Raw genomic sequence first — 22281 nt, forward strand, 5'->3', positions numbered from 1 at the left:
TACATCTTTAACTTTAGTCCTACCTATTACATTTTTAAATTCAAAACCCTTTTAAAATATGTACATAATTATCTCGTACGTAAATATGTATAATTAGATGCACGTGTCAATGTGTACATGTATTACGTTGGAAAGGTAATATTTATTTATCATACCTCACAGATATGTGCGTATGGTTGGGATTCTCATCCATACATACAAAACTACCCTATCTCTTACAAGCTAATTAAAGAGAAAAGAGCTGTTCAAAGCTCCACCGTTCATGCAGAGTCATGGCTGTCCGCGAACGGTTGCCTATGCAAACAGGAGGAAGAAGTGTGCTAGATTTGACTTGTGTTGGTATTGGCCTTTTTTATCTTCTATTAGACAACCTTAAGCAGAAAAAAAATTTTAAATGCAACAACACCCTATTTTTATTGAATATAAGTTACAATTATCTTGTATTTCGTGATTAGACTAGGAATGACGATTGCGTCATTCTAATAAAAAAAAACAAAGATGCAACTCATAGTTATTAAAATATGTCAGCTAGTCACTATTTCACCACGTAAGCGACTGACTAAAACTGCTGATAATAGTAGACCCTAAATATAGTGTGTGCTTTTTTGGTGCTTAGAACATAGATAAAAATGCATTTAGTAATGTTGGCAATCACTTTTTTATTACATTTCTAGAGAAGCTTTATACATAAAACACACTTTTTCTTACGGTGCAGTATGGCTAAAATAAAAAATTGGTAGATAAGGAATTTAACGTTATGCAGTAAAAAGAAGGAAAAGAACTACAATTAAATGTTCTTATACACATAGAAATTCCTACTATAAGTTTACTTAATACTGTGACGTAAGACTTGGGAATGTTAGTTGTTGTCAAAACAAAAAAGAATATATTTAAGAAGTAAAGAGGGAGTAAAAAAACCTTTACAAGTTGCATGTCCACAACTGACCTACGTAATGGCATTAACAAGTGAAACAAGCAGTTCTTCCAAGCAGTACTTAGCCGTTTTTATCAAGACGCAAATCCATTGAGTATTAATATACCTACCTTATTGAAAATAGATGTAGGTTGGACGGGTAATAGTGCGTGAGAAGGACATTAATTTACCTTAGGGCTTAGTGACATCTACAGTATATCTTACACACGCCAGAACATCATAAGGTTTTATGGAGCATACAAGCCAGGTAACGTACTAACATCCAGAGAAAAAATGAATGCTAACGCCTGTTTATTGATAACGTACATAAGTGACTTGAACTTTTTCTGCTAATAATTACAGTCAATTTACTAAATTCAGCTTTTTTGCAACAAGAATACTAAGTTTTTTAAGATAGTTTATGAAAAAATAATGAATTGGACTGTTGAAGATAAACTTAGAGAGGTTATTTCTGAAGCTTTTATATATCTTTATAAAAATAAGTGTAAAAACTGTTGTTAAGCACTCGCTTAGCATGGGCTCTTATTGGTGCACCTAATTATTACACTAGAAATCATACGATTATTCTTCGTAGAACTGAACCAGGATGACTAAAAACTAGAGTTATAAGCTTAAAGCTATCTTTTTTATAATGGCCCGTTAAAAATTTCACCTTATAAGACAATATTAAAAGATTTTGAATTACTAAGTTTATTCAAGTATAAACACAAGTAATTATGGTAGAGTTAGTTACATTACATACGCACGAGCTTGAAGCTTACAATTTACTGATATAATAAATAAATATCAAAAGTTGCCAGCTCTTGATCGTTAACTAATGTATATCTTTTTTTCCATTAGTCAGGATGCTTGATGAAAATGCAACTTAATGCACACTATTCTCTGGCATTCCGTAAGAGAAAACTACTGCATCCTCTGTTAAAAGTGCTTTATTTATTACTTTCATAGCTAATTTAATGTTGAAATATTTCAACACTTTAACTGATGTTGGTTTTTTTTACGAAAATGAAACAATTACTATCGACCTTATACCATTGCAAACCATTTTTTTGTTTTCTTATTGTATATCAAAATCTTACTATCATTGTACAACATCTTATAAATTTTTTAATTTAAACTAACCATTTGACAAAATGTTACAATTGATTTACACTCTTAAAAAAAATGTGTAATACTGTTCAAATCTTTAACTTTTAATTTATTTTATTGATTATGCCATAGTAGACGTAACAAAAAGTTAACAGCATATAAAGTATTGAAATATTTTAACCTTAAACTGCCTATCAAGGTTATCAGCGAAGCGTTTTTACTAGGGGTTGTAGTAGCTTTCTCTAATGAAATGGCAGAGAATAGTGTGCATCAAGTTGCGTTTTCGTCAAGCATGCTCACTAGGGTAAAAAAAAATATGTTTATTCATGACCAAGTACTGGCAACTAATCTCAATACTTAGTTATTACATTAGTATTTATAAAGCCCGGAGCTTATATTCTAAAAAATCAAGAAACATTGACTCTTTTTTTCAAAATTATGGAAAGTGAGAGTTACCCTAAGTATCATGTAGTTGAATTATACATAATTTAGTAACATGAAAAAGGTATACTTTTAGAACTGTGTATGATAAGAATAAATATCAAAAATAAAATAACTGTTTATCAAAATATAATTATGTAGAAAGAAAAAAAAAAGGCTAAAGTGAGCGTAAGAAATTTTGTCAAAATACTTCACACTTTAAAACTGAGGCGTTAGATTTCACGTTACCTAAAAGTTGTTTCACTATTAGTGAAAGTAACTAAGACTAAACTTCAGAAACTGTTTGTGATTTGTAACAGATATTTAGCCTTCTGACGTCATGAAAAACTTTGTATACAGAGTTTATGCTTTTGAATCAGTGTCCAACATTGGTCTCTTTTCTGTAGGATAATTAGCTTGTAACTCTCCAGTCCCTACTTAACTAGGTATTTAGAAAAATTTTTCAGAGTGAAATTTTATTAAAAAATTTACGGTTTGAATCTAGTCATACGCATAGTGGTAAAATTTTTTAGAGTGATATTTTATTAAAAAATTTACGGTTTGAATCTTGTCATACGCATAGTGGTAAAAATCGATTCTATTAAGATACGAACTGTTAGGAAACACTAGCTTTACGGTTTCAGAACACTTTTTATGACATTCTTACTGTTAGTAACCCCTTTGATTCAGTGTAAATTCTTGATTCCTTGACATAAGATTAGTGTTTGACGTACCAAGATAATAACGTTAAGTTTAACTACATACTGACCCTATTATTCGAAAACTTTTGAAAGATGTACCTATATGCCTAGGTGTTAAGAGTTCTGGATTCTGAAGAGTAAATTTGAGGAAATCTAGCTTAAAAATTACGTATTTTTTGAAAAAAATGACTACTTCACAGAAATTTTAAAATTTTGTATTTTGTCCTATAGTTTATCTCTTAAATTTGTATTTGAAATTAATTTTTAGTTTTTATTTAAATTTCATTTTGCTATTCGTTTTTTACTATGTAATTTTAAACAATTAAAAATATATTTTTTCTCTTTGTAACTAGTCACATTTAATAGAGACAGATTTTAATAGACTTAGGCACCTACCAAATAACTAAAAATTATATTTTATAAATAAAGACATTAATTTTTATCTATTTTTATACCTTAACTTAGAAAATCATTAAAATATCAAGAGAAAGAAGTGTACTAAGTTATTTTTAAAATCTGTGTTTGTCTAACAGGTAGAATTCCTGCAGAATAGCTTAACTCGAACAAGAATAAAGTTTTCAGTTGCTGTTGAAAATCTTACATCATATTATAAAGTATACATAGAACATGATCCAATGATTACGCAACCACAACCATCAAATCCATGGATCACAGAAGATGCTACATTTTGGCAATTAAATAGCCCATTGTTAGTTATATAAGTTATTCAAATTATTATTTTTCTTTTTACTAGACATTTATATGATCTTATTTCTATTAAAGAGTCAACGTTTCTACTGAAAGACGTGTTAAAAGATGGAAAATATCTTTGGAAGAGTTGATGTCAGATCCATCAGGTGTGTTCAACTATGTATAACATACCCTTAACTCGATTAATACAAGGTATTCACTTTTTTGAGCTTACACCTACATTGTCAAATATTTCAGGCCTGCAGGAGTTCACCAATTACTTAAAAAAAGAATACTGTCTTGAAAATATTCGGTTTTGGTTAGCTGTTAAACACCTCAGACATAGTTCTCAAACGAAAATTCATGAAAAAGTTGAAGAAATTTTCAAGTACGTATAATGAAGGCTTTTGAAATTGTGTAAAAAATAATGAACTTTCAATTAAAGCTAATAAATAATATTTTCAAAAACAGGGAATTTTTAGTGTCTGGAGCGCCAAGTGAAATAAATATTGACAGTAAGGCCAAAGAAAAAGTACATCAGGCAATGAAGAGTCCAAATAGGTTTATATTCGATTCTGCTGCTGAGCACGTCTACACAATGCTACTAAAAAAAGACTGTTATCCAAGATTTATTCGTTCTGAACATTTTCAAAATCTTCTTACTGCTGGTGTGCAACCTTTACAAAAAAAAAGGTATGATTACTATTGTTCTTCATTGATAAGAATAAAATAAGCCTGGCGAATAAAATACTCTATAAAATCTTCCATAATAGACTTAAATTTATTAATATTGATACTCCATGTATTACATGAGGCATTTATCCTCAGCAATAGATATCTATACATTGAATATACGTATCGTCATCGAACATGTATTTATCACGTGAATCGAGAGCTTCTACGTATGCTAAATGCCTTAGCATTCCAAAGTCACGCGCGTAATTTCAAATTTACTGATATTTTAACATGGCTTCTTAAATTTAGAATTTTATCCTGTTACAAATTTCAGGTTATCGTTTTTTTATTTTGATTAGATCCTAAATCCTTTTTAAACTTAACAAATTTAGTTCTCTCTAATGCCTAAGTAAAAATGTCTGCTTCATTATTTTCTGAGTTTACTTTAACTATATTCATTATACCGTTTGAACAATTCTCGTTTACAAAGTGAAAATCTGTTTCAATATATTTCTTGTTTATCGTATAGTTGCCATATTAAGAAATTCTAATCGCACCAGAGTTATCATCAAAAACATTTATTGATTCATGAAAAATACTAAAAAAACCTTTTAATATTTCTCTCATCCATAAGATTTTGCTTATGCTTTCCCACAACGCCACATACTCAGCTGATGTCAAAGATTGTGTTATACTTCCTTGTTTCTTAGATTTCCAATACATTACATTATTAACTAGCTTTATAACGTAACCAGTAGTTGATTTCCTGTCAATTATATCACTTGCCCAGTCTACATCCACAGAACAAGTCAAGATATCTACTTTGAAATTTCTTTCTTACGTTAACTTAATATCTTTTGTTAGATACAAAATTTGAGATTTGAATTGCATATTTGTAATGAGTTTGATTTCAACAGTTTTTAAATCTACTTAAATAGTTTACGCTATAACTAACATCTTGTTTTGTTCCTAAGCTTATACATAAAAGTGCTCCTATCAAATTTTTGTAGTTTTTAAATTCAGATGCTGACCGTGTGGGTTCACATTTTTAGTTTTGCTTCATTCATACCAAGGTATGTATTAACATCACCTATGTCTTTCATTATAATTTTGTAGAGTGTTTGCACTAACATAATTTACGTAAATATATGTTGCATAATTTTCTGGTTTAAACCTTTCTGGTTCTTCATGCGTTCTACAAGACGTTATTATTCTACTATTTTTTTATTTGTAGTTTCATTACTATTTACAGTTTTAATATTTTTATTAAAAACCGAATCATTATCGGTACTATCATTATTATTATTTTTGTAACTGTAAAATTTTTTTATTTCCTTTACCATTAAAACCTTTTTATTTAACATTCTCCTTCACAATATCAACATATCTAGCAATTATAATTTTATTATTAATGAGTACTCTATAACCAACAATTTCATACCCCACTTAGATTTCTACTTCTGCCTTTTTTTTTTTTATTACTTTGTTAAACCTCCAGCACCTTAACAAATATTTTACTTCCATAAAATTTTATGTTATTTAAGTTTGGCTTAACTTTCATCATAATTTTATATGGAGTTTTCCTTTCAAAAGTATTTTCTAAGGTTCTGTGTTTTAAGTAAACTACCATTTTTAGTACTTCTGGCCACAATTTCTTATCTAATTTTGCAACAGATAACAGACACCTTGATGTATCCATTACTTATCGATTGTATCTTTCTGCAGTTCCATCTAACTCATGCACGTATGAAAGGCATAAATCTATTGTAATACCTTTATGCATTGCAAATTCATAAATACTACTGTTCAGGAATTCTTTCCCACTATCCCATCTTAACCTTTTTACTCTTTTCCCTATTAAGTTTTCTAATTTATTTATATAATCTACTAAACAATTATAAGTTTTATTCCTAAGCTTCACTATGTATACTTTAGCAATTTTACTGTAATCGACAACAATAATTTAAAAATACTCATCTCCATTATAACTATCTCTATCAGGCCTATTTGTATCTACATGTAAGATTTCTAAGACATCCTTTGCTCTACGTCTATCGTTGTGAAATTTAATAGTATGCATTCTATTTTCAATGCAAGAGCCACATTTCAAATAATCATTCTCTCAATTATAAGGCAGACCTTTAACTAACTTTTCTTTACGCAAAATATTTAAATAATTAAAATAAACATGGCCTAGCATTCTCTGATATTTTTCTTTTTGACTCATATTACATGTTCCATCGTATGACAGCTTTTTATTTACTTTGCTAAAAGTCTTGTACATATCATTCATTTTACATGCTGTTGTAAGCAATTCATTCTTTTTATTCAATGTTTTTGCAGTATTATTTTCCATAATAATTTTATCATAATTCTTTATTTTACCAACACTCATTAGATTTTTATCCATTTTTTCAACACAGTGAACGTTTTTCCTATAGACTTCTTTAATTTTATCATTAAGTTTGAATAATAAATTGATATTTTCTATTTTTGTCGCTTTCAAAGTTTTTAAATTGCCTATTTTAACATTGACTGGATATTGTAGATTTATATATTCGGAAAAATAATTTAAGTTATTAATAATATGATCAGTACAACTACTGTCCAACTCCATCCAATTTTATTACTACATCTCTTCGCTTTCCGACTGGCAAGATTTTGATTTTTATTAACACTAACATTGTTAATTAAAATTGTACAAAATAAGTCTCTGTTAGTACTTTGATTTTCACTATTATTTCTACCATAATTGTCACTGTTAATAATGTTGTTGTTGCCAATGTTGATTCTGCCACTGTTGATGCCATGGCTTCTGTTATTATTTTAAAAGTTTTGCTGCTGTTGGTTGTCGAACTAACCTCATCCGCCTCCTCGCTGTTGATTACTCCTTCCTCTGTTTACATTGGAAACACCAGTCAACGATCCTGTTGATGTGTTTTGTCGTTGATTATAGTTGTTATTGCAACATTGATTTTAAAAATGGCCTGGCTTACCAAACTTATAACAGCTTCTTTTTTTTTTCTTTTTCAATTCAAAAACACTTGAATTTCCACTATTATATTTACTTATGTATGTTGGATCTTTTATCTTGTACATTTTAATTTTGTTTATAACATATTTAACTGTTTGTTCCTCTTCTTTCAAAATGTTTATTAAATTACCAATATGTTGTTATGTGGGGGATAGTTTTTATAGTAAATATTTAACCGTTTTCTCTTTATTAACCGTTGCTTCAGCATTTTTTAATATTATTATTAAATTTTTAAACTCACTTCAAAAATCACTAGATTTTTCAAAGTCACTCAACTTAATTTTATCTAATTGATCTCTAACACATATCTGCAATGGTATCAATTTTCTTAAGTTTACCTTATTTAATTTCTCAATGATCTTATACGACTTAATTTCATTATGTATCCATTCAATCTGATCTACACTTGATGCACTACATATGTTATTCATAGCTTTTAAATCCTTTTCTTACCTCCCCTTCTTCCTTATATTCCCTTTTTTCTACTAACTATAATTACGACTATTAAAAGTTAGTAACATAAATTTAATATAGTTCGCTATCTTTTCTTCTTCCTTCTCAATTTTGACTTCTTTTAATATACGCAGCCCGTTTTTCAAAGTTTTCAAAAACTCCTTCTCAAATAGTCTTTGTCTTCCTTTTTTAACTTATAATTTGCACTGTTTATCTCTTTTAAGATTTTCTGGTTGTCAACCTATTTAGTTCTTTCTTTTCCTTGTATATTTTCCATTTACTTGTACTCGAACATCACATTTACACTTCTTTCCACTAAACACGTGCCAAACTTCCTATCTCATAAGACTTTTGAATCCTTTAGCATCTCAAAAAATTTCTCACTGAAATACATGTGGCACATATCACTGCATACGTTTTATTCTAATCTTTTTTACACTCAACAAATTTTTTCATCCCTTTTTGATTTTACACTTTTTCTTAAAAGCAACGGTTATCTATACACTAAATGTACGTATCGTCATCAAACATGTATCAATCACGCGACTCGAGAGCTTCTAAGCATGCTCAATGCCTAGCGTCCCAGCACGGTGTGCGTAATATTATAAGATCTAACTAGTAATTTGTTGAAAACAATCATGGAATAACTTAATCTTTCTACGTATACATATGTAGTAGATACAGGTCTTCTTTTTATATGATAGATTGTAGCAGACTTAAAGTAGTTCCACTAACTAGAACCATAAAACTTTCTTATAACAAAGTGTTAAAGCTGCTCTTGCACTTACATTTTAAAATGACGTAAGCAATCAAACAAAAAAAGGTGAGAATCACTTTCTGTAGTACCTCTTCTCTTACAGTCTCAGACTAAGTCAATAAGTTACATATGTTGGTTAAAAAAGGACTAAATTTAAAAGCATAAATATTTTTAACATGTATTACATAAAATATGTTACGGAGTGCATGCGACGTTAATGAACGAGGTGGAATGCATCTACCGTGTGTGTTGCCCGGACACACTCGGTGACACTCCCTGTAATATTTGTATACGTGGGTCTCAACTTTCAAGACGCCACTGGGAGTAGGTATCATGGCTACAGGTGTCGTCGCTTCTCGCGATGACTTAAACACATTACAAGGGGGAAAAAGGCACATAAAGGAATGAGCACTCGCGAGTAATTTTGACAGAAAATCCGTAGATTTTAAAATATTAATGGGTCATGGGACCCACGGTAAAAACGAAGTTCTTTAAACATGAGATGGGTATAGACACAATTTCTCAGGTAACAAGGGGGTCGCCAGACCCACAGGAAGAACGAAGCTCTGTAAACGTTAGTACTGCATTCATGTTGTTTACTAAAACAAAAACTTGAAAAACGAATAAAAAAAAAAAAAAAAAGTAGTTCAGTACTCACGATGGTTGAACTTCGTGAGTACAGTATTTATGCACGACGTTCTCATGAAGTTCAACCATCGTGAGTACTAAACTACTTATTGTTTCTTTTTTTTTTCATTAGTTTTTCAAGATTTTGTTTTAGTAAACAACATAAATGCAGTACTAACGTTTACAGAGCTTCGTTCTTTCTGTGGGTCTGGCGACCCCCTTGTTACCTGAGAAATTGTGTCCATACCCATCTCGTGTTTAAATAACTTCGTTCTTACCGTGAGTCCCATGACCCATTAATGCCCCCTTTTTTGTTGTTTTAATTTCCTTTATAATTTTTTCATTTGTTTTTTTTTCTTTTAACTTCTTGTTTTATTTTTTTCTTTATTTCTTGTTTAATTTTTTTTCGTCATTTCTTGATTTTTTTTTTCATATCTTATTTTATTACATTTTTTCTATTTTTTTTGTATTTCCTTTATTTAATTTTTTTTTTTATTTTCATATTAAATCTTTTTTTTTCATTCCCTTTTTTATTTTCTTTTTTTTTTTGATTCCATTGTATTTATTCATGTCTTTTGTAATTTCATTTTATGTTATATTTATATTTCATTTCATCAATTAAAAAAAAATTTTTTTTTTACTTATTTTTTGCGATTTTATAGCCCATTAATACAATTGTTGCTTTGTTTTTATATAATTACTCAATGACATTGTCCCATTATTTAATAATCAAATTAAAAATAAGTGCCCATAAAAACCATTAAGATGATATGAAACTCGAAATATATGTATATAATGATCTTACATATTTTGTTTATAATTGATTTAATAAATGAGTTTATTACTGTAATTATGTGATAATGTAACATAACTTGTTTGTCGAATTTGAAATAAGCGCCTTTACAAACCATTGATACGTTCTTTAACTCTATTCTACATGTTTATTTTATTATACATCATTGAATGTATTATTAGTGAATACATATTAAAAATGGAATATTATAGTTACGAACCACACCATAAGTACAAGAAAACGAGTTCCTACAGTCGGCAGCGCTCGTAGCAGAATGGGTAAGGCACTGGACTCACGTGCGGAAGGTTGAGGGTTCAAATCTCTGTATTGGAAAATGGTTTTTTTTTTTTTTTTTTTTTTTAAGAATTGTAAAAGAAAATAATTGAAAGTCAAGTAAATATTATTGTGGGAAAATGAAATTAAAATGTTTAAAAATTATTTGCTTGGGAGTGTGAGGGGGAATGGTGGGTAAAGTTGTGCAGAATAGTAACACGGCACGGTTGGCAGATATACATATATAGTGGGGAGAGGGGAAGTGTATAGAGAACAGTTGGAGTGAACAAAAACCACCTCAAGCGCTCTCGCAAGCCCAAGCTAATATTCCTTTTTTTTGGCTTCTTCTTAACTTCCCCTCCTTTTCCTTACCCCTTTCCTTCCTAGTCCCTTTAACTTTTTTTCCCTTTTCCCTACTTCCTTTTTTACCTACCCTAGCCTACTGGTGATGGCTTGACAGTCTATCACCGTCACAATCAATAAAAAAAATGTCGCTGGACATCCAGCAGAGGTTCAATATCTAACAAATTATGTTAGAAGTAATGTTAAGAATTTATGTAGACTAAAATAAAAATAAAATACTTTGTAAATTGACTTAAGCAGGTTAGGAATGGAAGTTCAAAAATTGTGCCGGAAAAATATATTATATTTAAGCACATCAGCAGTGTACACGAGTTATTTCAAAGTCTTTGAAAGAAAGGTTATTTAATGTTGACAGCTTAATATGGTCTTTTATAAAAAAACAAGGTAAGGTTGCCTTTAAGTTTAAATAAAAGTATATTATAAAGGTGTTAAAATTAAAGAGAACATTTTTATTGATTTCTCAATTTCTTAGTACAAAAAAAAATGCTCAACAAAAAAAATTATGACTCACCAGAAATTAAAAAAAAATACAATTGATTACTATTAAAATAACGTCGAATGGTGGTACTGTCAAATTTTGTATTTATTAAAAAAACAAAACGACGTTTCGGCCGTTTGGACAACGTCCTGGCCCTCATCAGGAACAAAAATCTATGAGTAATAAAAAATTCTTTACAATACAAATACGGTATTTTTGATGAATTAAATAAGTTTGATAAAGATATTCATAAAAAGAACTTATCTAAATGCTATGGACTAATAAAAATACACAAAAAAGACTTTCCTATTCGTATCATTATTTTGACACTGAATTCACCTACTTATATTTATTTTTATTCCTTTCTGATTTTTTGAATAAGAATATTTTACTGGCAAAATCACATGTAAAAAATAGTGATGAGTTGAAAAATAAGTTAAAAGATATTATTATTTCACCTGGTTACACTCTTATTAGTCTAGATGTTATTAGTTTGTTAACTAATACAAGTAAAACCTCATTCATAAATGAAATAAGACATTTTTGGAAATTCTTGATTGGTAAATGGTAAAATCAATGTTCCTCTCAATGAATTTTGCACAGGTTTATCTTTGATTTTGAATTCAACTTTTTTCCGTTTCAACAAGAAATTTTATAAACAAGTTCTTGGCTCTCCAATGGGCAGTCCCTGTAGTCCAGTACTGTATGATCTTGTCATGCGTTTACTTGAAATTTCATGCTTAAAGAGGTTACGTTTTAATGTTCCACTGTATGTGCGGTATGTGGGTGATATTCTCAAATGTATGCCTACTTAATATATTAACGATACTAAAAACATTTTTAATAGCTATTGTCCGGAATTACGATTCACTGTTGAGACAAGCAACAACAACAGCATTAGTTTCTTAGATTTAAAAATTATTATTTAACAAAATAACACAGTGCTAACTTATTGATACCAAAAACCCACACATTCAGGCTGATACTTGAATTTTCTTTCCCACCATCCAATACAACATAAAATAGGTATCATTCACACATTAGTAGACTTTTCCATTAAGTTAACAGACACTTAATTTCATAACGATGATTTAAAATTAATCAATAAATTTTTACCAGCTAACAACTATCCTTAAAAATTTATTAATAAATTCTTAAACAAAAGAATAAATACCTTAAATAACATGAACATGTTTGACATTTGCAATAAAAACAATAGTAATTATAAAGTAATTTTATTATTACGTATATTCCTCACTTGCACGGTCCTATTTAATATTTTTGTAAGTTCACATTGGTCTTGTACACAGTTTAAGCAATAAATTAAATTTGATCTTTTCACTTGGAAAAGATGTAACAGAGCCACTCGATAAAAATAATGTCGTTCACCACATACCATGTGCAAATTGCAACTGCTGTTATGTCGGTCAAACATCGAGAGCTTCAAAATTAAGAATAAAAGAGACATAGAGAAAAATAAGAATACATCTGTACTATTACAACATAGCATTGAATTTACACACAACTTTAATTTTGATAAAATAAAAATTTTAGATATGGAGCAAAGTTATAAAAAGTGCCTGTTTTCCGAAATTTTAAATATACATTATTTTAATAATAATATTAATAGACCACAAGATACAGAAAAATTGAAAGGTTGTTACAAGTCTCTCGTTAAGTCAATTTAAAAAGGAGGCTAACTCTATGTTCATAATTTGAAGGTCCCTTTTATTTATGGTATTAGGAAAATATGATCTGTTTACGTATGTCTCACAAGGAACTGCTTGCGATTTTTATTTGATTGTATTGTGTGCGTATGTTGTGTCATTTTTATATGTGCAGGGTGTAAGAGCAATAAAACTTAAAACTCTGACTATATTACGATTTTACATTCCCTTTGTAAGAGTCAGAGGTATATTATACGCCTTACTTAGTTTGCGTTTACTGTATTTATCAAAATTTGTATTGTAAAGAATTTTTTTTTACTGATAGATTTTTGTACCTAATGAGGGCCGGGACATTGTCCAAACGGCCAGAACGTCGTTTTGTTTTTCAATAAATACAAAATTTGACAATACCACGATTGGACGTTATTTTACTTATTAAACAACTGTCATTCGACTTCTTATATTAAAAATTGATTACAGTCGTATACTTTTGAGTTTGTAGAGTAGAAGGGGAGGTGTGTGATAAAGCCATTAAATAGTTTTCTTGTATTAATATTAACTTGAACTCTTCTATTTGTGGGCTAAGATTGAACTTTTTTTTTTTTATTTTTTTTTTTTCATAAAACCCAAAAAAAATTTTTTACTTTAGTTTATCTAGATGTTTGTCAGAGAAACCACGTTAATTACTTATTTTAAGGTTATATTTAGGCACAAAAAATAAATATAATGTTTTGCACATTTTTAGTAACATTGTAAATATGCTATAATTTTTACGTTTATACCACAATATGAACCAGAACTTAACCTTTACTTATATATGATTTCATTGATAATACTTTATTTTAAATTTAACATCGAATGCACTAACGCAGATATTCTACTTTTTCTCAATTGATAAAGAAAATCTTTCAAGTGTGTAAGATCGTTATGATTCTATAGATTTAGCCTTCTCTGTACTTTGTTGAAATTTATTTTTTCTCATTAATTTTTATGTTTATCAAAACCTACTTGATTGCATATCCACCTACATTAAATAAAATGTTACTTGAAATGCAGTATTACAAACCCAGGTATGTGATTGCATTGAGTCCCTGAAGATGAGCTGCTTAAGACTTAGTTAATTCAAGAATAAAAAAAAGAACAAACAAGCTAATGCATTGGATCATGGAAGATTAGCTGTTCGAAATTTTTTTATTAAAAAAATGTTAATTAGAATCCCCAACTTCGATTCAAATGGAAGTACAGTACAGCGTTCCACGACTTCCTAATGGCTATGAGCTTTTGTGAATAAGAAAATGATGATTATAAAATGTAGAACCAAGATTTATTACAGTTCAACTACTATCACCTACTCATTATTAAGCATATTTGTTCTCCTAGGTTACCTTTTGTGGTCTAAATCCAGTGTTATGTAAGATTTTAGGGCTTCAGCATGCTTAAATAATAACCACAAGGAGTTCAAATTCAGCCGTTTATTACTGAAGAAACGAGAAAACAGGTGCTTTGTTTGTAACTGCTCTAAGCTTTTAGCCGTTCTTCCAACCCAAGCTACAGATTCTAACAAGCTTTTTCCTTCTTGCTAAAACTTTCCTCCTCTGTAGCCCTGTCTTCTCTGGTAAAAATAGGAGCACAAGAGCCAATAGCTATAAGATTGCATATGACACGTCTGAAGCAGCACTACTCTCACCCTCAATATCGTAGTAGTTCTAATGCTTTTGTGTGTATGTGTAACTTTTGTAATGGTGTGATGGTGCTTATATTGTTTGTGATTATCTTCCTTATATATGAAGCAAAGTCACTAAAACTGTTGTAATGGATAACCACAAAACCTACTCAACCAATTTTGCTGAAATTTTGACGACTGATCCTTGATGGTTTCGAGATTGATTTTTCATAGTTATTTTCTTAACAAAATAAATAACAATAGAGATAAATAATCTCAAAATTTTGCTAAAATAAACTAGCCTTGCACTTTAGTTCAGTAAGATCAGCTAGGTGGCATCGAGGTTAAATTAAAGCCACCCACCATCAAAGATAGTGAGGAGTGGTTATAAGATGCCCCATCAAGTTGTCGATTATCGTAGTCGTTCATCGGCAGTATAACAAGAACAGTATTGTTAGTCGTGCAGCTGGGCATCCTAGCTACGTATGACATTTTTTTGCCAGGGACAACGTCTATAGGAAAATACTAGAAGACGTATCTAGCCAGAGCACAACCTGCTCCAACACTTTAGAGTTTTGTGGCTGTTCAACCATCCAGCCTGGTGCCATCAGAGAATTTTTTACTACAAATATAAGCCAGGAAAGACAGTCCTGACGAGTACAGGCAGCCACAACGGCCTTCTTCTTAGTGGTGGTCCCAACGGCATACCTTCAGGAAAGGTATTCTCCAGGCCTACTCTCCCAACTAACAATTACCGGTTGGTTATCTGAGAAACGACCTGAAGATGAGATATTCTTTGGTCAACGGCGTACCTCCCTCCTGTACAGTGTCCGTACATAGAGACTCGAAGGATAAGAGTCAAGCTACCCACAGCTGGCTCTCTATCATCAAGAATTACAATAAGGATTGACTGGAAATTTCACTACAGGCCCTTCTCAGGGTCATTATAAGTATTGACATTCCCTACTTAACCATCTATCTCATAAGTTCTTTTAAGGGCAACCTAAGTTTAAACTACCTTGCTAACAAATACATTCTTACTACGACTTCCGGAAACGATTCGTTGACAAAAAGACTAAGTAAAGCTGGCCACTATTTAATCAAGTCAGTCATTTACTGGTAGACGTCAAGAGTGGAGTTTTTCGTTACAAGGCTAAGAACTCCGGTGACTGACGACCCAATATCACCCTCTCTATTCTGAGCATTCTACCAGGAATCACTGATCCTCTCCAAGGCCTGAGCTGGAAGAATCTAACATTAATAAAGCAAAAATATAGCTAACAGGACTGTCTCCAATGGGCAAGCTTCACTAAGCCATCTCTCCACCTTAGACTACTCCACCTTAGAATCACCTAAACAACTGAGTCCGCAAAAAAAAGGTGCTTTAGACATCAACGTCTTTGACATCATACCAGGAGACGTCGTGAAAGAGCTCTACAACTAGCTCCAAAGCTTCAAACGTTGTAGTTTTCCTCTCGATCAGTGTGGTGCTACAATAGCAGGCCAGAGAAAATCACCCTGAGGTATAGAAGTAATTACGTTTGCTGGAAACTTCAGTCAAGAAAGAGTTTTCTTAAAGAGCTTACCAGCCTCTTTAGAGTCATCGGACGTTGAACTACCTTACCAACAAATATGTAAAAACCTAATAAAGTTGAAAAAACAGCCGTTAGGGCTTACAAAAGTATGAACTATGCCGATAGTCGCAAGAAGTCAAATTGGAAGAAGAACTTGAAATGCATCAAATGAATACAATTTTAAAAGCTTAGAAAATGACGTTGATTATTTATTAAGATTAAAGCAGCATTAAAATTGATAAATAAAAAATTTGTTAAGTAAGGAATCAGCTTTTAACGACAACCCTTCTAGTAATCTCTTTAATTTCCCAGATTTTTAAATAGGTAGAATATATATTTGTGTTTTTGTGGCGATAAAAATGTACAAATTAAGCTCCAGGACTTTGTTGCTGTGGTAGTAAAGTTGTAAAATAAGATAAAATTTTTTCCTCTTTCGTATTTTTTTGTGAGTTATAAATCTTTACAGCTTAAAAAAATAGCCCTGTTTAAGGATTATACGGCAGAAACTGCAAATTGGCGACTTTTAAGGGCCAACGATTATTTTATGCCATAAGGAATGCACAGTACTTTTCAGCATAATTATATTTTTTTTTATTTTTTACAGCTTATTATTTGACTAAATAAACTGTATAAATTCGAAACAAATATGTTTTTAACAAAAAAATTTTTGTTCTGAGAAGTGTCAGTTATAGATGTAAAACTTCCAACTGAAAATGTTTAACATTACTTGTCAACACACTGCGGTGCTATATTTAGTGACTCTCGGGCGAAACCGCGACAGGGGGGGGGGTGATAGTCTCATATAAAAGTAAAAAGAGGATAGCATTTTTCTTTGTTACTTCTTCATATGATTAAACAGTCTTTTTTTTTATACGTATACATTATTTGTTTTTGTTAATGCTCTCTTGTTCTTATGATATAGTGCAGTAGCAAAAAAAAAGTTTTTTGTTTACTACTTAATAATTAAATTTTTATATTTATCCGTACATTAATATTTTAATTAAAAAAGGCACTTTTTTGTTGTTTGTACAAATGGTTATAATTTTTACACAGGTGCTTAGTTCTTGTACTGAATTAAACTAATACTATTTTATTTACTTAAATACTGTGTTGGTCTCTGGAGTAGGCAGTTATATTTTGCAATTTCTTTATATGTATTGTTGCTCGACGTGTATTACATTCTAATTTTCCTAATACAACCCTTCCGTGTACACAATGCTCAAACTAATTTTTTTTAATTTATGTAACTAACCTTAGTGGACCATAAAGAATGTATTAGTTGTATTAATGGTGAAATTATATTTATGTGTTTTGTGTAGCCAGGTATCAATGGATGGTTCTCTCATAGCTATTTAACACAATTAGTAGTTTTTGTCAAATAAGTGCTGTCATATACGGAGCTATTTTGCGGCCCGAAAGACCTGTTAAGCAGGGCCCAAGGGACGTAAGGTAACCGTGGAGCGATGGCACTTATGTGGCGAATCTTATTTTCCCTACCGAGAGCACACCAGCCTCTCAAAAACGACCGAGGTAGGAAATGTCACATCACGTAACTAGGGCACAAAGCACAAACATGAGCGCCCAAAGTGCGTGATTGTTGTATGTTGGTGCCCAAGTCGCGCATAACTTTTTTTCTTACCGAGGGCGCAAAGTGTAATTTTATGCCCGTAGGCACACGGCACCCAGTAAATCACTTCAGGCCCTAGGGTAGAAAAGTACTTTGGGCCTGGAGGATGCAAAAAACTTTTTTGCCCGTGGGTCCAAAGTGATTCCAAGGGCGCAAAGTGTGATCCAAGGGCGCAAAGCGGCAGTTGCACTTTAGGCACATGGTAAGAAATTTTCTTTTCCTACCTCAGGTATTTTTGAGGGTTGGGTGGGCCCTCAGTAGAAAACATAGGATTCGCCACATAAGGGCCATCGCTCCGTGGCTACCTTACGTCTCTCGGGCCCTGCATCGCTGGTCCCTCGGGCTGCAAAATAGTCCCAAAGACAATGGCACTTATCCGACGAAACTACTTTTTTTATTACCTAAGACTGTTTGCACTTGAGAAAAAAAAATTTATAAGCAGTTTGTTGAAATTTTTAATGGAAAATTTGTTAGTTTTCTATTTTGATTCAAAAATATTAGGTATATATTTAAAACGTCTTCCGTTTTTTTGCTCTTGTTCCACAATAATTTGATACTCAGTTCTTAATCTGCTTTGGCGCCATTATTAAACAAGCTAATCTACTTTTTACTAATTAGTATGATTTTTTTGTTATGGTACAACGACACTCACTGACGATACAATACGGTATTTGAGTAGCAGAATTGCTGAATTGTTCTAGTAACTCATGTCCTATAGGTGATGTAGATTTTAAGGAACTTTGACACAGGTACATCTGCTAAGGATGATCTGATATCTGACCTCTTTGATGAGATAGATAAACTCTTTTCTTGAGTTCCATTTCTTATTTTATACAGATACTTATGTATATGTACAGGTATACTTTTGCTTAGATATATTTCAGGCTAACTGCATAAATAGTAGTTTTCCTACGAGTTTGAAAATTCTTTGTTTGCGAACTAAGAGGTTTGCGGCCCGAGCCGAAGTCGAGGTCCGTAACGAGGTTCGTAAAGGAGAATTTCCGAAAGAGTGTCGGAAAACTGCTTTTCCGCCCTCGGGTGAATTTGGGAGGCTGGTACTTCCTCGGGCGAAAAAGTAGTTTTCCGGAACTTGTTCGAAAAGTCTCCTTTACGAACCTCGTTACGGACCTCGCCTTCTGCTCGGGCCGCAAACCTCTCGGTTCGCAAACAGAGACTTTTCAAACTCGTAGGAAAACTACTATTTCTGCCCGAGGAAGTACCAGCCCCCCAAAACCACCCGAGGGCGGAAAATAGAGTTTTCGTATTTCCAGTTGTTAACAATATTATCCTTTAATTACTATTTATTAGAAATCTCATAATGAAGCATACAGTTGAAGCATTGTCTGTGATCCCAAGGTAGACAATTATTTTATCAGAACGATAGTCTATTTCTGAATGCTGCTTTTAGGTAAGAAATATTATGTTTTTAGGTAAGAAATATTATGATGTTTATAAATAAAACAAAAGAAAAGCTGATACTAAGTGCAAAATCAATAAAAATTTAAAGTAGCCTGTGCTTCTTTATAGTTTAAGTCAAAAAATTTAATTTTGTATTTAGTTCACATATCTCACATCCTTTAGAATTAAGTTATTTCAAACATTTAAAGCAGAAAGGTATTAGTTACTTATTTTTTTTGTCCTTATTTTTGAGTTCAAATATAAAATTTTGTGATTACAAATAATGTTTGATATTGCCTGGGAAAGTTTATGTACAAAGGTAGCAACATACTATGAACTAATTATTTTTCCGCAATAGTGTGCGGAAAATAGGTGTTTTTCACACTGATATGAGTGTGAAAAATCCATTTTCCGACTTAGTGTGTGACAAAGGTGTGCGGCAAAGGTTTTTCCCCACAGTGTGTGGAAAAGGTGTGTGGCAAAGGTTTTTGCCGCACAGTGTGCGGAAAAGGTTTAGCCACACACCGGAAAAAATTTTGCTACACACTGGAACTCAAAATTCATACCTATTTTGTACCTATTTTCTTCACCCATTGCGAAAAAACTTGTACGCAACTCGTGCGGGACGATTTCCCGCACTCGTGTGATAGACTCGGACTCGTGGCCGGTGACGGTAACTCGTACCTTGCGATCACACTCATGCTACGCACTCGTGTGCTTAACTGGTACTCGTTCCCGTCAACTCTGGCCACTCGTGTGAGTCAATCACTACTCGTGCGGGAAATCGTCTTTTCCACATTTGTTCCGTAAATAACTATTATAGGACTTGTCTAACCACATTTCGAATAAACAGCAATACATCGTATAAATAAATTTTGACATCAGTATTCCTTACGTTATTCTTTTTTTTTTTTTCAATGCACGTAATAGAGGATAACACATTGTATAGTAAGGAGACGTTTATAAGAATAGGAATATAACTTACTTATACGTAAATACACACATACATGTTTATGTATATCCTGTTCATAAACGATTTGAGTCCACGAAATTTTTGTTTTCATTCAATATATTATAACCTTCTAAGAACAATCAACCATGTTGTTTGTCTTTATTTCCTGCAATTAGTTCTATTAACGGATGAAAAAAAACAAATTAAAAAATTTTACAATTGTGGGAAACAAAAAATTCATCCCAATTTTTTAGCACACTCAAAATAAAAAATCATTTTAAATGTGTAGATTTTAGCCTCATTTTTTCTTGTCAAAATATTTCTCAAGTTTAGGAAAACGCATTTTTCGCGATTTTAAACCACTTATCACTCAGCCACCACTGCATAAGATGCTTAGTTTGACGTAAAAAAAGAATTTATATAAATCTATAGCTTGGCAGCTAAAGTATAGTTTATTAGCGCACGGTCGTTTTGAGGGTATTGAGGTTATACTTCTATAGGCGCGTTCTGCCCTATGGAGTAAGTAAACGATTTCAGATTGGTGACCTTGAGAAAAAGTGTAACAGAAATGAATTTTGCTTGATTTTCCCCTGTACCCCACCCCTCTTGACGTACTTCTGGTCTCCCTACACCACCCAACGTCTAACATTATCATCGCACCACACTACACAACATCATCGCACCACACTACACCACGTATTTTAAATTTTACTTTCATTTCTTATTTTAACCAATTTCTAAAAAAACAAAAAAAACAGAAAAAAACCAGTATTTAAAGAGACTTTAACCCTCGTCCTCTTGCACACTCAGCAAGCCCTCAACCCACTCTGCTATAAGTGAGCCTAACGTCAAAATACCAATTACTTTATTTTTTCTCACCGCTCGTCACTCATTTTCATTTATTATGGATTCATTCATTTGGTTTTATTTTTGATTTAATAAACAAATCATTTAACAAAATATATTTTTTTGGTATATGACTGTCAAAAATTTAAAACATTTATGTATTCATCACTAATTTTTTACATCTAAAATGAACAAATTATTGTTTATACAATTTTTTCATATTTTAAGACCTTTTATAATGAAAAAAAAACAAAAACATTTCCGTACTGTATAAATACAATAAATAATTTTTATTGCGCTTTCATCTTTCACAGATTTTCCTTTGTGACTAAGAGTAAAATTAAGAGAAGTGGGAGGAGCAGAAATAAATGTTGCGACGCTGGAAATTATTTTTCTCATAAGGATAAACTTACATACATGCTTTTACGCATACTTGTCCCCTTTTTTTTTGTGTTCACAAAAAACAATAAAAAAATTATAGATCTATTTAAAAATGAAACAGGTTTATCTTATAGTAATTTTTCATACAAACAAAAATTGAGAGCTCTATATAGATCTTATGAATCCAATTCAAACTGGTTTTTCTATAAGATTATATTTTATATTGAAAATTCTTTAAATTAATCATGTAAGAAAGGGTACAGTTTAACGATCTGTTATTTTATAAGGGTATTTCTAATTCTTTAGGCAGTTGTTTTGAAACCATTGGAAGATTCGATGAAAGAGCACATTCTTGTAGTGGCCAGCTAACATATTGCTTATATTGTATTGTGCCATAAAATATTGTTTTTTATAGTTCTGTTATTAGATATTAAAATATTTATTAAAACCACACCCAACTAACGTAAGTATACTCATTCCAACGATAATTGCACCACCTTTGTACGTAATATTGTTTCATACGAGGTATACTTGTATTTATAATTATGGTATTTGTAATATAATTTTATAGAAGTATAACTTCTTACTTGAGTACCCAAGCACCCACTATCCACTACCTTATAGGCTTATGTGTACCGAAGATTAATAGTCCAGGATAATCCAGCCGAACTCATGCAACATCGATTTTTTAAATATTTTTATGGAAACAATTTTTTAAATTGTATCTCAGCTTTTTTGAGTAAAAGAGTTCTTCAAATATTTTTTTTAAGCCCCGTAGATTTCATGAAAAAATTATAAAGTGTCAAAAGCAGCATTTTAAAATTTTTTGTCTATATTGTGAACCTTTGCTGCTTGTTGTTTAGGCTTTGAATATGCATTAAATTAG

General features: G+C 31.3%; 1 protein-coding gene across 1 annotated transcript in view; it reads left to right on the forward strand.

Moving 5' to 3' along the window:
• The window catches only part of LOC106644195 (regulator of G protein signaling 7), a 750859-nt gene that overhangs the window by 361454 nt on the left and 367124 nt on the right, over nt 1-22281 (forward strand). Inside the window, exons 11-14 of the mRNA XM_089597569.1 lie at nt 3678-3853; nt 3928-4001; nt 4093-4222; nt 4306-4527. Coding sequence (XP_089453695.1) covers nt 3678-3853; nt 3928-4001; nt 4093-4222; nt 4306-4527 — 602 coding nt within the window. The remainder of the gene's footprint in view (nt 1-3677; nt 3854-3927; nt 4002-4092; nt 4223-4305; nt 4528-22281) is intronic.

This window comes from Copidosoma floridanum, unplaced genomic scaffold (assembly GCF_036245765.1).
Source record: "Copidosoma floridanum isolate Cflo_tuat_1 unplaced genomic scaffold, Cflo_Japanese_pri ptg000034l, whole genome shotgun sequence".
Lineage (NCBI taxonomy): Eukaryota > Metazoa > Arthropoda > Insecta > Hymenoptera > Encyrtidae > Copidosoma > Copidosoma floridanum.